We start from the raw sequence: 17,770 nt of genomic DNA, 5'->3' as shown, positions 1-17,770 counted from the left end.
AAGTTACCTAAGTTCTGGGTCCATTTTTTCATTCTAAAAAAGGATTATCTCTGAGTTCTTTTAAATCAAAAATTCCAGAACACAGGTTACTCTATTTCAATTTTCACAAGTTAAAGCTTCCTCCATATACTGTTCAGTCTAATTCAATCATATATACCTATAGTTAGTTTTCTGTAGTTTCACAAGTGATGTAAATATTCTTATTATGGTTTTAAGCACTTCTCAGTATTATAAATCCTGTGTGATACATAATATCCTCATCTAAAGTGAGCTGTGTTATTATATACATTCATATCCCTACATATATCCTTTTACTCCAAACAAACTCAGAAGTCAACAACTTACAACACAAGGCCATTACAATTTATTTTTTTAATAAAACCAAGCAACCAAGTTTTTTTCAGAATAACACGAAACTCCAATTTCTTGAAAAAATAAACTTAAAGAGAACATAAAATGTATTTATACCAAGATTCACTCTAATAAGGAATGCAGAAATATGAAAGTATAAATGACTAATTTATAAAATCAATTTTGGCATTCTATATCAGTTTAAGAAATTATGTACCTTTCAACTGTTTTTCCAAAAAGAAGAGTTGCTGAATTTTTTAAAATTACAATTACAAAAAGAAGAGCTGCTGAATTTTAAAAAATTTAGTCTTAATTTTTGCCAGTTTATGAGGATCTAAAGTAAGTTAAAGATTATTTAATGTGGGGGGGTGGTTTCCTTGGTGGCCTAGTCGTTAGGATTCCAGGCTTTCACCACTGTGGCCTGAGTTCAACCTCTAGTAAGGGAACTGAGATCCCATGGCCAAAAAAGGAGAAAAAAAAAAAATTCAATGTATCTATATAGGAAAATCTGGTTTCAGTCAGAACCCAATACAACAGTCTATTTTAGAACAGGTGGTGCAAAACAAGAAGTAGTAGTACCTAATAATGCTACGTTTGCTATTTAGGATCACAGATAATCCTTTCCTAGTCAACGCCACTAACTGTCTTGGCTTTCTCTAGTACTTCTGTCAATGTCATTAAACTTATGAAAACTAGAGGCTTGCCAAGATTGAACTCGGCTTCTATGTCCTCGTAGAGGTTGTTTTTTGTGGTAATTTTTGTTTTGTTTTTGGTAGTAGTAGTCCAAACTGACCAATTCTTCCGTTATATTTTAAACTTAAAATATTTGAAGTAAAGCTCTGTCACTAGGAAAACACCATCACTACCATACACAAAGAACAAAGGGCTTGATGCTCACCACCCAGTTCTACAAGTGTTAAGGTATAACCCACTGCAGCTGCCCACCAGCAGTACAACCTGAGGGGAATTCAGAGTGAAAAATAGGATAAGAAACTCTGTTCCCTGGATAAAACAGGCCCTCAGGAAGAAATGCAATGATGCCAGATTCTTGCATCTTTCCATAAACAAACAAGCACTAAAAGTCATCACTTAGTATATCTGTTCTTTGTGATTAGCAGTCAAGTTTTACCAAGATGTATGCCTGAATGCATGCATTAATATTTCCTAGCCAAAAATCATATATAAATTGGCTTCTCCGCCACCTCTTTGGAGCAGTTTCCTCAAAGCTGAGTGACTATCTCCCGGGCTACCGTACTCAGTGAGACCCTGAATAATATTTAAACTCACAACTCTCAGGTTTTGTGTCTTTCTTTAAGTCAACACTATGTTTAAGGGTAATAAGGTTGATCAGAAGCCCAGCCTGAACTTCAGACATCAACAGATGTTCTGTCCTCTGCTACTTCTTAGAGAACCAGACTCCTTACACCAAAACTCCTCCACCCACACAACCTCATACATCCTCCTCCCACAGGCACAGACAGACAGATCCACACCTAGACACACCTTAGGAATACAACTGGAAAGGGAATACAATTTCAGGAATGAGAAGAAGTACCCTGAGACACAACATAGGTGGGCTTACTTACTTACTTACTACTTACTGCTTAGAGAGAGAGCAATCACATAACTTTAGTCTCCATGAAACAAGACCTAAGATTATTTGCTGTCAAAATAAGTGTAGACTGGAAGCTTAAGGGGAAAAACCTACCATGGTGGCGGGGGGTGGGGGGAGGTGTGGAGAAGGGGATATAAATAAGACTTTCACTGAAGCATTATCTTCAAAGTAAAGAGTTATAAACCAAATGTTAACCTAGTTGAAACAATGCATTTAATTAACAGGAAATGAACATTAATTTAAAATACTATACACTTTTTCCTGTTCTTTAGTTTAACTGGTCCAGTGTTAGTCGCTCAGTCATGACCGACTCTTTGCGACCCTATGGACTGTAGCCCACACCAGGCTCCTCTGTCCATGGGATTCTCCAGGCAAGAATACTAGAGGAGGTTGCCATTCCCCTCTCCAGGGGATCTTCCCAACCCAGGGATCGAACACAAATCTCCCCATTGTAGGAGATACTTTACAGTCTGAGCCACCTGGGAAGCCCTAAATGGGCCATGGCAGAAGCCAAAACAAAAGACAGGGCAAAAAGGCGATGCTTTGATATCACTTCTGACCTATTTTGAAAAAAATATGTCTTTACTTTTACTTGAGAGCTTACTACTAGTAGCACACTGCCCTCAGTGACTTAAAAATCAATAAAGTACCTTTATAAAAGTACGAGGTGGGAAAGAGGTAAAGGGTGCTAAGAGGACATAGGAGGTAAAAAAGTGTGTCCAGCTGTGAGACTGAGACTAAGCTTGGTGGGCTCATGATGCCAGGTATCAAGTTTTAAAGAACTAATGAGATTTTGAGTAAAATCGGAATTCAAAATGACAGTATAGAGAGGAGAAAGAGTATGTAACTTAGCTAGTTAAGTCTAAAAAAAAAACCTAAGGAAAAATGAGAAAACAAACTTGGGAACTGTGAAAGTTACCCATAATGCAAAGCAGCAGCTCACTATAAAAAGAGACTAGCAAGAGCTGCTAAGTATTCAGAGCAGGCAAAAGCTACTGACAGAACCTACATGTTTACAGTAGTATCCAGTTCAACCAAAGACAGGAAAAATAGACTCAGGCCCCAGAATCATAAACAGCCTGATTCTCAGTGATTTTAACAGACAAAAAGCTCTTGGCATAGGCCTAGCATGGGAGCTGCATGGAGTAACAATAATGGCCAAAAGACTAAAAACAAGACTAATGTTCCAAGGGCTATTTACATTTTAATATAGAACTCCTGAGATTATGTAAAACAACAACAACAACAAAACCCAAAAGCCAACAACCTTAGATTGGTTAACTATTCACATTCAACTCCAAAGATTCCTGATATAAAATATGTTTGTCCAGGTACACAACTGGCACAGAAGAATCACTCAGCTCACAACTAAGCCTGGAGGGTCACCCAGCAGCCACATCTTCTTTTAAAAAAAAACATGTATGTACGTATTTGGCTGCACCGGATCTCAGCTGCAGCATGCAGGGTGTTCAGTGGAGGCATGTGAACTCTTGGTTCTGGCCCGTGGCATCCACCAGGCAAGTTCCCAGCAGCCACATCTCCAATGCATTTCCTTCACTAATCCTCCTCCAGAAAGAGCTCTTTACAGCAGATACTCTGTTTCTTTATATAAAGGAGCCATCAGAACAAGAGACTTTTGCAAGGTAGTCAATATTTGCTCTGATACTAAAGAAAACAGATGTTTTCTGATAGAACCCTAATCAGCCAGGAACATAAAACAGTTTCATAGTCTCAACTTTGGTTCTTAAAAGGATCTCTCCAGAGGCATCAACTTTGAAAGGTCTACCATCTCCTGAATGCCAAATCTGGTCCAAGGATAAGTATTATATCTTATACAATTTACATAAGTTGCACAGCTAAAATTTCCCACTGTAGCTAGATAAATTTTCAACTTAGGTAGCAGATCAGGCTTAACAAGGTGCTGAGAAAAATTTCAATATCCAGGATGAACGCCAGACCAATTACTCTCTGGGGATAGTTGTTGTTAAAGCTCCTTAAGTGTCTTCAACATGATGCCCACATTGACAATCACTGACTTGCACTATGTGGGTAAGTTAAAAAAAAAAAAAAACAAAAAAAAAACTGAGGGACAGCATCTAAAGTAGAAAATGGAAAAAAGCAAACAAGGAACCTGACCAGAGTGACATTACATTTTACCAGTTTTAACATGGCTTCAACACATTTCAGATCAAAGGGGGACTGAAATTTAAATCAAAATACAGTCAATTTTCATTATTCACAGTAGCTACATTCTATAAAGTCACAGCAAATACTTAATTAGCAAATAGCGATCCACGTTCCCAGAAGAAAACAGGGTTAGGCTCCTGTAATCCTCTGCTCACATTCAACCAATTAATAATAACCTTAGTTTTTGTGTGCTCCTATTTAAAGAGTTCTTAATATATATTGCTGACTCAACACTGAACCCAAGGGCAACAGCACATGCCTAAGTGAAGGTTATCTAACACACAGATCTGCACAAGACACATCAGTCTTCTTGGAACTAGAGAGACTGAACAGCACTCCAGTATACTTAAGGGCCATTTTAAACAGTGAAATCACCAAAAGCACAAAAATGTGAAAAAAGTGGCAAGAGACCCAAGGAACAGTATTTGTTTCTTGTATAGCAGCTGAAACAAGACAGTGCTGCTCTGTTTCACCTGAGCAGGGCACATGCACATCCAGCAACTCAAATCTTCCCACTCTGCACGTGTGCAAATCACCACAAAAGCACCATGAGAACTGATTTCAGGGTTACAAATAAAAGTCACCAAGTAGGTGGATTCACAAGTACAGAATCCATGAACCATGTGGATAGACTAGAAATATCAAAGCAAGGTAGTTCAAAAGACAGGAACTTATGAGGTTTCCACTAAGCAATATAAAGAGCAAAGATGGCACCAATACGCCCAGCTACATAATTTTCTCCATTACAATCTTTAAGTTGGTTTTCCTATCTAAGGGACATTTTTTCTCATATCAAATCTATATACTAAAAAAGAACTATATACTCAATTTGCTCAACACATGCTTTCCATGAGTACAAAAGTAAACATTTTACCAACGATCACTAATCACAAAATTCAGCAATGATTTAAAGGTATGATGGTTGGACTAGATGACCTCTAAAATGTCCAGTGGCTCGATGCTGTTGCAAGTTTAAAAATCAAAGTTGGTATGTCTATTTTAATTATAATAAAAGTCAACATATGACTACATACATATTCTCAGTAATAGTTTACCAGGATTACAATCACATTTTTTAGTAGTAGGGCCACAATATAAATTCATATCTGAAAAATAGATAATAGCTGCACTCACCAAAAGAAACAACTTGAATCCAGTTGAATATTATCAAACCTGATGGATCCTCATCGTAGATCTACACAACTTCAAAAACAAAACAACCTGCCATATTGATTCTATAAAGCTAAATATGCCTCAAACCGTATACAAAAATTAACTCAAAATAAATCAAGATGTAAATATAAGAGCTAAAACCATAACACTCTCAGAAGAAAAGTATAATAAACTGCAAGTCTTCATAACCTTGAATTAAGTAATGATTCAAAACAAAAAAATACAAATGACAAAAGAAAAAACCTGGACTTCATCATAATTAAAAATATTTATGCTTCAAAGGATACCAGGAAGAATGTGCAAACATAGTTCATAGAATAAAAGAATATTTGCAAATCAAATGTCTAGTAAGCTCAGAATATACAAAGAAAGAACTCTCACAAGTCAACAATAAAAAGATAATTTTTTAAATGGCAAAGGATTTGAATAGACATTTCTCCAAGAAATGTACCAATAAAAATAAGAAAAGATGTCCAATATTACTCATTAAGGAAATGCAAAAAGAAACCACAACAAGATACCACTTCACACCCAACTAGGACAGTTACACTTAAAAAAATGCACAACAAATATTAGCCAGAATATGTACAAACTGGAAGCTCTGCACACTGCTCATGGGAATGTAAAACAATGCAGCTGACATGGAAAAGTCGGGCAGTTTCTTAGAACATTAAACATAAGAGTTACCAAATGAAAAAAATAAAAAAAGAAAAGTTACCAAATGACTCAGCAATTCCACTCCTAGGTATACACCTAACACAAATAAAACATGTCCACACAAAAACATGTTTATAAATACCCATAGCAGCATTATTCAAAAAGTAGGAATAATACAAATAGTCAATTAACTAACAGGAACAGGAAACAAACCAAATGTCAATTAACTGGTGGATAAACAAGCTGTGGTATGACCATAAAATGGACTATTACTCAGCCTAAAAATGAACAAAGTACTGATACACAAGCTACAATGCGGATGAACCTCAAAAACATTATGCTGAGTGGTACAGGCCGGTCCCAAAGGCCACAGATTGCATGACTCCATTTATATGAAATGCCCCAGAGAGGCAAATCTTTAAGGATAGAAAACAAATTAGTGATTTCCAAGGCTGGGGGTAGGAGAAGAATGGGACCAGGTAACATGATACATTGGGAACAAAGTGACTGATAATGGCTAAGGGGTTTCTTTTAGGGGTGAGTTTGTGAATATAATCTTTTAGTGACCATGGGTGTGAATATATTTTAAAAGCCACTGACTTTTATACTTTAAAAAAAGGTTAAGTTTTATGATACATGAATTGTATTTCAATTAAAAAAAAGGAAAAACTGAACTTGCCATGTAAAACTGATGTAAAAGGCTCAAAATTTTACTTGGCTAACTCTCAAACTTTGAAGAGGACTGGCAAAGAATACATGCTAATTAGAAGTCACACTTCCTCTCTGCTTCCTGTGGTGTGTAAACACAAGGAGAGACTTCATATAAAGGAAATTTGCTTTTTTGGTAGCCTTTGTTGGTAGGCAACAAAGGACCAGGAATCAAAAATTTTTTTAAGTAATTATCTGACAGAGGTAGTTTACACAAATAAGAGGCCTACAGAATTATAAGATATAACTCACAAACAATTCCAAAGATCTATGACATGAAGTGATTTGTAATTTTACCCCATATGATGGGTTTTTTTAAAAAAGGTTACACAGATTTAAGTGGCAAAGCTAGAATTCAAACAAAGTTTATCTGATTTCAAACCTGTGCTTATTCCACTGACAGTTACTGAAGGTCTACTAAATGCCAGGCACTGGGGTATGCCCAGCAGAAACAGTATATTAATTAACAATATGCCAGGCATATAAAGATCAAATGTAGCAGGTTAAGGGGCACTGCAAATGCCAGGGATGTGAGTACTATCTTGTACTGGGTGGTCAAACAAGGCTTCTCTTAGAAAGCTACACTGGAACAAAGATCTGAGACAAAAAAAGGAAGTGAGCCATCAGATACGTGGAGAAGAGCACTCCAAGAAGAGGAAATAACAGGGCAAAGACCAAAGGGAGGCCCACATAGCTGCAGAGAAGTGAGGAGGGTGGGGTGCAGGGTGCTGAACCAGACAGATAATGTTAGGCCTTCTAGGTCATTAACAGGAATTTTAGCTTGTATTTTCAATAAAATAGGGAAGCCACAGGAGGGATGTGAGTGAAGTAACATTTGATTTTTGTTTTGAAAGAATCTAAATGATGGGTTGAGGCAAGAATGTAAGGGAACAAGTGCAGAAGCAGGGAAACCAGTTAGGAAGCTGTTGATACAATGTAGATGACAGATGACGATGATTTACATCAGGTAATGATGCAGGTGACTCCAGTGGTACAGAACCTGCCTGCCAATGCAGGAGACATAAGAAACATGAGTTCGATCTCTGGGCTGGGAAGATTCCCTCGAGGAGGGCATGGCAACCCACTCCAGTGTTCATGCTTGGAGAATCCCATGGACAGAGAAACCTGGCAGGCTACAGTCCATAGGGTCTCAAAGAGTTGGACACAACAGAAGCGACTTAGCACGCAGACACACAATGATGCAGAAGAGTAGATGGCTGGATTCTGAATTTATTTTGAAGGTAGAGCTCAAAAGAATCTGCTGATGGTTTGACTATGGAGTGGGATGAAACCAAGGTTTCTAATTGAACAACTGGAAGAATCAAGTTCTGCCAAGCACCACACGGGGAGTACTATAAAAAGGTTTGGGAAGGTAAATAGAGGAGTTTCATAAATGCTTACCTCTCTGCTCATCTACTTTGTCTTTTTTTTTTTTTTTTTTGATATTAGGAAGCATCATCTTTAATAATAAAAAGCTAGAAATAAAAGGTATATTCTACTTTGTCTTAATCACTACATTACACACAGTTTTTTGTGCAACACAGCTGTTAAGCAGTGAAAGCTTGAATCCAGGTCTTTCGACTCCAGATCCTGGGCGCTTTTTCCTAATGAAGTTTTATAAAAGCAACTGAATGAGAATACAATTTTTCTCAGAAAAAAAAAAAATAACTCAAAGGCATGCACCATTTGCTGGTACTCTAAAAACAGCATTCACAAACAAAGGCTATCAAACAGAGACATTTTAAAAACACCTGACAAACATGAATAAGTATTACGCAGATAAAACAGTGAAGCAGATAATAATATAAAGATGCAACAAAAGTCATCTAAACAAAGGCTCAACCTAGATAAATACTATGTAGAAGCGTATTTTCAGAAAAAATGCCAGGGTTTCCCTGGTGGCTCAGTGGTAAAGAATGTACCTGCCAATGCAGGAAACACAGGTTCGACCCTTTATCGAGGAAGATCCCACATGCCACACATGCTGCAGAGCAACTAAGCCCTTCTGCCACAACTAATGAGCCTGTGACCTACAGCCAGGAAACTGCAACTACTGAAGCCCACCGTCCTTAGAGCCCCTGCTCAGCAGTAAGAGAAGCCACTGCAAGAGAAGCCTGCACTCTGCACCTAGAGTAGCCCCCATTCTCTGAAACTAGAGAAAAGCCCGTATAGCAAGGGAGACCCAGCACGGCCAAAAGTAAAATGAGTTCTCATCATAAGAAAAAGTATTTTTAAAAAAGAAAGAGAAAAATGCCAGATCATCCTTCTAAAAACTCTCCTTAAGAATAAAGATTATCTTTGAACACTAAAGATTTGCCATTATAGTTTTATTCAATGATCAAGTATATGCATAAAGAACCTTTGTAAAAATTTTGCTACATAAAGTAACTATATTTTAAAATATAAGGAACAGTTTCCTCTCAGTTTCTTAGCTGTAGAAGCTATAAAATATTTTAGAGAATGGTAAATTATTGACTGAAGAGTTAAATAAATATCGCCATGATTTCTCTACAAGATCAAACTTGCTAGTATGTTCATTACCTACATCTTAACAGCATCAGCTTCACTACTCAGTTGCAATACAATTTTGGGTAAGTCACTTCTCAAATAAGTGATTATGTATCAAAAATCACTCTTTTTATTAGACTGAAATGGGATGTGACTTCCCATTTTACAAGGCTGGAGTAAGAATCCAGAGAGAATGTAAATACTTTGAAAAACACTAAAGTTATGGCACACATAAATCAAGAAAATAAGCCAACTTTGAGGGGAATACACATGTAATATAAAAATGAATTTTAAATTGTTTCTTCATAGGTACTCGACCTTTCTATTAAGAGAAATGTTTATTAGATTTCTCTAAAATAGAACTAACACAGAATTTGCTGTGTCAAGTGATGGACAAGCACTCACAGTAATCACTATGTGCACATTTAAGGGACAATGAGAGAGGACGTTTTTTTGTTGTTGCTGTTCTTATCGAATCTATGGGCCAACGAAGTAGAAGAGACCTAAAAAGTTAAAATAAGAGATCCAAACCAACACTTTTACGACAAAAATAGAAGGCATCTTGTAAACCAACAATTGATTAAAAGCAAAAAGAAAAATACCACAATGACTGCTGTGAGAATTAAGACAACATTATCAGGTACTCTTTCTGCCACCTTCTGATGAACAAACAGCTAAAGACTAGCAGGGGGGTACTCTTTATAAAACTTTATTACACACACACACCCAAAAAGATAATCATTCCAGCTTTATGCTCTTGTTTGGTGAAGTCTACTATCTACTTATGTTTATCACTGACACAGAACATCTTCAATTCTACTCTTTGCTGTTTCCCTTTTCCTTCAGTACTTGCTCCAACAGCTCTTGGCCCCATTCCCGGCCAGAGTATCTAGCCAACCTTCTTAGGTACTATAATTCTAGGTACACTCCACAAGCCTCCAGTATTTAGTAAGCCTCAGGATCCGGGATGACAATCAGTTTTCTCACTTTTGATTAAGCTGTAACCCTTCATGATGATATCAACAAAAATAGTCATATGGAATCTAACTGTCAAGTAATATGACTATAATAATAATGTCAGAAAGAACTCATACTCTTATCTCTCAATCACTTCCCTGGGGCTTCCCTGGTGGCTCAGATGGTAAAGAATCTGACTGTAATGCAGGAGACCCAGGTTTGATCCTTAGGTCGGGAAGTTCCCCTGGAGAAGAAAATGGCAATCTACTCTAGTATTCTTGCCTGGAGAATTCCATGGACAGAGGAGCCTGGTGAGCTACAGTCCATGGGGTCGCAAAGAGCTGGACACAACTGAGTGACTAACAGTTTCACTTTCAAGAACCCACTCTCTCTCTCTCAATCGCTAGAACCAACTATTTGAGTAAACAACAATGCAAAGTTGTGAATACCCCAAAATAATTTATTGCTTCTAAGTCATCTAAAAATAAGCACATATTCACAATCAATCTCCCTCCATCTAACCAAATCAACAGTCGGTATAACACCCAAATAAGAAAAAAAAAAATGAAGAAAATCCACAAGAGTAATTCAACTGATCATTTCTCTCAAGTGTATCACTGCTAAAGTATCAACTACTATACACTGACTTTCTAAGATCTTAAGACATAAAGTAAAGGCTGCTTATTAACTAAAATTAATAAATCTAGGTGGTCAAATTAGAAAAGTATACCAGGTATACTAAAAATCTTCCAACATAAAGAAGTCTGAATGAAACAGCTAAAATCTAAAATCAGAAAATATATTCAGGAGGCAAAATTAATTAATCATTTCATAATATGAAATGAGCCCATGGGGAAGAAAAAAAAGATTAAGAAAATGAAAAAAGAAACATACACAAAAAATGCAACTTTATGGTTTAGTTGAAAACAGAATGCCCTAATATTGCTCCACTTTTAAGAAATGTTTTGAATCACATAAAAAATTCACTCTAATAACGTTCTAAGAAAGTCTTACCAAATAATCTAAGTTCCTAAAATGCTAATCTAAACAATGGGTATGACCAACTTTCCACTTGATAATTTAAGATTTCTGGAATCATCAGAATTAATGTAAATCTATTTATTCAACTCCTCTAAAGTTGAAATACCATCATGAGCCCACCATTTTCTAAGAATGGTTTCTTAAAACAGAATCTAACCATATCTTACTTGGCGATTTTTGTCTGTTCTAGGAAGAAACAGTAGGGAAAAAATGAAAGAAAAAAAAAGCAAAACGAGGAAAAAAACATCTCAAAGGGCTCACAGAAATCTGAAAATCACAATCTTGAATCGTATGTTGAAGAACAAATGGTTTCCTTAAAACAGAATCTAACCATATCTTATTTGGTGATTTGTGTCTGTTCTAGGAAGAAACAGTAGGGAAAAAAATGAAAGAAAAAAAAGCAAAAATAGGGAAAAAAATCTCAAAGGGTTCACAGAAATCTGAAAACCACAATTTTGAATTTTATGTTGAAGAACAACTCTAGCAAAACTATGCAACAGAAGTTTCCCCAGCATTATGGATATACCAGAACACTGATTCTCATTCCCAATGTTTCACTGTGAGCTGCCCAGTCAGGTGCTTCCAGCCTCCAACAATCTCATCCACCCTGGCGTGCAATTCAAAAATTATTTTCTATGTGTGTTACAATGTAAAAAAAGGTTTCAAGGCACCAATAGAGTATACTACAGTAGTTACAATGTCAGTATTAAGATACATACTCTCCAAAAAGAATCTGAAAAACAACAGATATAACTGTTTATCTTATGCTGCTGTTGTTGTTGTTTAGTCATTATGTGCAGGTGCACTCAGTCCTGTCCACCTCTTCGCAACCATGGACTGTAGTTCGCCAGGCTCCTCCGTTCAATGGATTCTCCAGGCAAGAATACTGGAGTGGATTGCCATTTCCTTCTCCAGGGTACTATCCCGACCCAGGGATCAAACCTGTGTTTCCTGCATTGGCAGACGGATTCTTTACCACTGAGCCACATGGGAAGCCCTTTATATCTATCTACACATAGATATGTATAACTGAATCACTGTGCCACACACCTGAAATTAACATGACATTGTAAATCAACTATATTTCAATAAAAATTTTTTTAAAAAGACAAAACAACAACAAACTCTCCAAAAAAAAAACCTGAAAGTCCACCCTTACTTGCTATCCTGATGATCCTCATGGCTAATTTTTTCCATCTTTATCAATACAGGTAAGTAAGGCTCATATACATTTGCATAATATGCATACTTTTAAAACACAGTTCCTCTTACAGGTTAAGTAACCTCTTCAGCAGCAGTAATACCCTGGTGTGGGTAAGATGAAGAAATCTACTGAAAATGTTTTAGGTAACAACATGGTTAAAGCAGCATTCATGTACAGCTTACTTTTTCCTAAGGACTCTAACTAAAATTCAAAAAACATTTAGTAACCTCCTTCCACAAGTTTTCTCTATAGCACTATAGCCATTTAACATAATAGCAATTAACTTAAATATTACATCCACAAAGGCAGAAACCTTGTCTGCTTTTGTTCATTGCTCTATCCTCAGCACCTAGATGAATACCTGACATAAAGGGCCCTCGAAAAAATAAATGATGTGTAAATGAATAAATATAACTTAGTTGCTGTTTTATGTATAATTTATTTGTCTTCAAGAGTTAAACTTTGCTATTAAGACAGTCAGGAAAAAAATTTGTGCAAAGACACAAAATAACCACACAGAGAAGTGCTGTGTTTCAAAAAGCTTGGTTAATCTCTATTAAAATATTTTTCAAATACTATCAGGAGAGCACATAAAAGAGGGAACCCTTGCACACCGTTGGTGGGAATGTAAATTGGTACAGCCATTATGATAAACAGTATGAAGGGTCCCCAAAAAGATGGAAATTAGAAGTACTATATGATCCACTACTGGGTATGTATAAGAAAACGAAAACACTAATTTGAAAAGATATATGCAGCCAAATGTTCACAGCATCACTATTTATAATTGTCAGGACAGGGAAGCTACTTAAGTGTCCATCAACCAATGAACGGATAAATAAGATGCTGATGCATGTGCGCATGCGCACACATGATGCAGTATTAGCCATAAAAAAGAGTGAAACTCTTGCCATTTGCAACAACATGGATGCACGTGGAGGGTATAATGTTCAGTGAAATAAACCAGAGAAAGAAACACTGTAGACTATCATTTACATATCAAATCTAAAAAGTAAAACTAGTGAATATAACAAAAAAGAAATAGACTCACAGATATGATTAGTGGTTACCATTGGAGAGGGAAAGTGAGAGGAGCGAAATAGGGAGACAAGGTTAACAGGTACAAGCTAAAGTACAAACTATTATGTATAAAATGAATAAGCTACAAGGATATATTGTACAGAACAGGGAATATAGCAAATATTTACTAATAACTATAAATAGAGTATAATCTTTAAAAGTTGTGAATCATTATGTTGAACACCTGAAACAAAATATTGTAAATCAACTATGCTTCAATAAAAAACTTAAAAAATAAAAAGATACTACCAGAGAATCTGTATCAGGTACTTCTAAAATACAAATAAAAGGAAAAATTTAGTTTTAATTAAAATGGAAAACATCAGTTTTCCATTCCTCTAATCAGAAGACATAAAGGAATAAAGGGTAAAAAGATAGAGGTACTTGGGACATAGAAAAATGTAGTATTACACTGGTTAAGTATTGTGTCTATTGCTTAAGTCGCCATGTAAAATTCCAGACTATCAACATTAAGTTTTGTACTGACTCAGTTTTGAAATCTGCTTTTTCCAGACACTAAAGGTCTAATTTTAATCAGCAAATCAGTTATCCCTATACTCCTCTGCCAAATATCATCACTAATGCTGTGGATTTTAATCTTTTTATTCTTAAAAAGAATGGTTTTAATCTTAACACAAATAATCTTAAATTGGTCACATAGCCGATCTACTGTTCAACTCGTGTTCTACAGTTCCTTTTTTGGCCTCAAATGACGAAACCTCTCCAACGTCTCTGGGGAGATTACGGTAAAGTATAATGTTTCCTGAAATTGTTTTTGTTTTTTCTCTGGACTGTTTCATGACATCTCTTCAACTAGGAATGTTATATACAATTTTTTTTTTTTCTATTCTGCAGTAAAGTCCAGAGGGAGAAGCAAAGGTAAAGAGAGTCTTGTACGGAGAACAGGCTGAAAGGGGACAGATAACACAAAAGCACAGAAGTAAAGGCGAAGCAAATACGTGCACAAAAGAGGAAGAAAATGCAGAAAAGAGCTAAAAGAAAAGCACTGTTCTCGCCTAAAGAGAGAAAAAATCGGCAGGGGGATAAGGAGACTTGATTATCCTTCTAGAAACAAAAGCATATAAAATCCTTCTAAGAAAAACGTGGTCTCTTTAAGATGCTGTTAAAACTAAAAAGCGCTCAGCTGATACTTCAAAGGGGAGTTCTGCCTTCTCTTCCTATGTTTTGACAGAGCTAGTCTTCATCTATAAATTAAATGCAAGCTATAGATAATGCAGAGTTAATCTCTACAAAACTGCAATTGTGGATGCCATCTTTGTCTGTTAAAATAAAAAAAAAACTCTTCGGATTTGGAAAAAGAAAAGAGTCTATTAAGTTGGAAAACCAGAAATCCACGCGTTGCCAAGTCAGGTAGCTATAAAACGGGTTAACAAACGCCTCTTACCAAACTAAGGTGCCACTAAGGTCTCGGGAAGAAGGGCAAAGGGCTGTAGCCTAACCGCGACCGCAAGGGTGGGGCACTGTAGGAAATAAAAAGATTGGAGGGTGAGCTATCCCGGGAGGTATAGGGGGCTGGTGATCCGTCCTTCGGGGAGATAGCCTGTTAGACGGCAAATGATTCTGAGGGGCTGAGGATAGCTTCGGCGAGTGAGAAAATGAGCTGTGGGACTTCTGTTCGTTGAGAGTGCGAAGGCTGATAGAGGAAGGTACCCCTGGGGCAAAGGACTGAAAGTCAAAAGCAGAGTCGAGGGACCGAGTAGCCAGGGAGGCCGGGCGTGGGAGGCCTGAGTCGAGGCCGCGAAACGCCTTCTCCTGGAACGCCTTTTCGGCTCCCCACACTTAGCCCCTCTCAGGGCCGCCCCTGCTCCGGCGACTACGGCGAGAGCAGCTGTTTCCGCCCAGCCGGGGACCGCGGTGGAAAAGGCATCCCTGGGCCCGGAGGCAGGCAGGCAGGCAGGCAGGCGACAGTCGTCCGTGTGAGCCGGAGGTGATTCGAGACCAACGCCGCGGAGCCAGTATCAAACTTCGCCCCTTCCTCCCCTTTAGCCTTCTTTATCCCCCAACTTCCCGGCCGGCTGGTGTCCGCTTCGACCGACCGAGACCCCCCCTTCTCGCCGCCTCTCACCCCTCCCCAACGCCCTGAAGGTGGGAAGGAACGGTCGCCGGGGCCGCTCCGGAGCCCGCCCAGGTGCCCCAGAGTCCCAGACACACCCCCGAAGGAAAGGCTCTCATCCTCCCCGCGGCAACGGAGCCCGCCCAGATGCTGCAAACTCCTCTTACCTGCATTGACGCCATGATGGAACCATCCCCCCAAGGCCGGCGAGGCCAGAGACGCAGGGGGCGGAGCTGCCGTGCTCGCGTCACGCCGCGGGGGCCCAGCATCCCGGGCGCGGGGGGCGGAGCCTCCGATGGGAAGGGGATGGCGCCAGGAGATTGGCTGGCGGGTTACGCGCCCGGGCGGGGGAGGGGCAAGCGAGGGCGCAGTGAATGGCGCTGTCCCTACCTTCGGTCGCGAGGAGCTCTCCGGCCTCCGCCACGAACCCACTGGCTACCCTGGTCACTTAGGAAACGCTGCTCGGGTTCTGACCCGAACCACGGTTGTTGTTTTTTTCTGTCTATATTCCGAGATCCTGATGATGTCCAGGCCCGTGAGGTTTTTGTTTGTTTCCCAACCACAGGTGTTAAGATTTACAGAGTTTACCTTTCCGTATTCTCTTTCTACACCACCATGCCCACTTTCACAGCTTTGGGCAAGATGAAACTTCTGCCGGGCTGTTTTCTGCTCTCTACGGACCCGGAAGTCTTCTCATATTCCTAATTTGGGGAAGAGAGAGACACAGATTTCCTTCTACAATGGGATAAGAATTGAGGGCAAAAAAAAAAAAAAAGAATTGAGGGCAGAACAGCGCTTCGATATTTTAAATGAAAAGAAAGTTTGTAGAGCCGAAACTTGCCTGAGGGAAGAGAACATTTTGAAGTTTTTCTTTCGTGTACAATTTCTCCCCTTAACCCTAGACCCTCAGTTTGAAACTTCCCGTGTGTCACCAATAGTTAAGTTGTAATGGCATTGATATTTGGTTATAGCGATTTGCCCCTCGACGTGAAATTGTTTTTAATGTACCAGTGTCATGTTACAATATACACTTGTTCCTTGTATCACATCTAGACTCCTCTGAAGCCTGTTTCATGGTGGGCATTTGACGCAGGGATGTATTTGAGTAGGGAGAGCTGAATAACATAATTTGTTCTGGGAATGCACTAGTTCTCCTAAAGTTTATAAGAAGCCACGCATTTAAAAGCTGTTCCAGAACTGAAGATGTTACTGATTTATAACAGGAAAATGGAAGCCAAAGGTTTGCACTTCCTGCTCTTTTTTTTCTCCATGTAGGTGGCTGATACATTGAGTAGAAAGTTTTTACTTTACCAGAATGAAACCTTAAAATCTGTTGTTAACTTGAAGTTCTTTTTAGAAATATATATAAGATTTAAATATAAGAGCAACATAGGATACCATCCTTCCCACTCTTTAGATCACAGTGTTCTCTGTGAAATTCTCTAATGTAAAATGTGTTCAAAAAGGGGGAAAGAGCCTTAAAATACACTAATTATTCTATGGTATAATGTTAAACACCCTATTCTTCATCACTGAAGAGGAATTTGTATTGATATACTTTTCTTCTCTCAAACTTCCACCTGATTCCCAGAAATGGACTGGTTTTCCCTTTGTTGTACAAAATGACCATGTCCTTGAGGAAGATTTGGAGGCTCTTGGCAACCAAGGATGACCCAGGGACATATTAGATGTCAGCCCAGTTGTGTTGCCTACATTTCAGCTGAGTAAATCTCATATCATGAAAGAGAGCTTTTCCAGATATATCTTCTTCTGGAGATCTTTATCCCTATGATCTCAGAAGATCAAATGTAACCACCTACAGTTCACTTTAAAAGCTGATTCTTCCTAAGGTGTAAGTGACTTTAAATAACACCACAAACAAAGCATTATGACATCATCAGAATCAACACCTTGCCATGACAAATACTAATAAGGAAGAAAAGGAATTACAGGAGTCTTAACACTCCTTACAGTAAAATCAACATCTGGCCCCTTGGGGTTTATATGTGTTAAGATGGTCACAGGAGGGACAAGTCAGTACCAGTCATATCTTTTCAGGAAATATTAAATAGGACATAATTACCTCACTATCTTCTTTATTCTTTCATTGATACATAAAAGATCCTGATGTACTCAGGAGCTGAAACAGTGACTATCAGATGGAGTGGGAACATATCATTATCTCCAGGAAACATGAAATGTTTATATCTAAAAC

At 38.2% G+C, this 17,770-nt stretch overlaps 1 protein-coding gene across 1 annotated transcript in view; it reads right to left on the bottom strand.

The window, feature by feature from the left end:
- UBE2W (ubiquitin conjugating enzyme E2 W) overlaps positions 1 to 15,824 on the bottom strand; it is a 63,718-nt gene extending 47,894 nt beyond the window's left edge. Inside the window, exon 1 of the mRNA XM_065902844.1 lies at positions 15,723 to 15,824. Coding sequence (XP_065758916.1) covers positions 15,723 to 15,824 — 102 coding nt within the window. The remainder of the gene's footprint in view (positions 1 to 15,722) is intronic.
- Positions 15,825 to 17,770: the final 1,946 nt, after the last annotated feature.

The sequence above is a fragment of the Muntiacus reevesi genome, chromosome 12 (genome assembly GCF_963930625.1).
Source record: "Muntiacus reevesi chromosome 12, mMunRee1.1, whole genome shotgun sequence".
In the NCBI taxonomy this organism is placed as follows: domain Eukaryota; kingdom Metazoa; phylum Chordata; class Mammalia; order Artiodactyla; family Cervidae; genus Muntiacus; species Muntiacus reevesi.
Note: the sequence above shows the minus strand (reverse complement) of the source record. Positions and strands in the feature narration are given on the sequence as shown.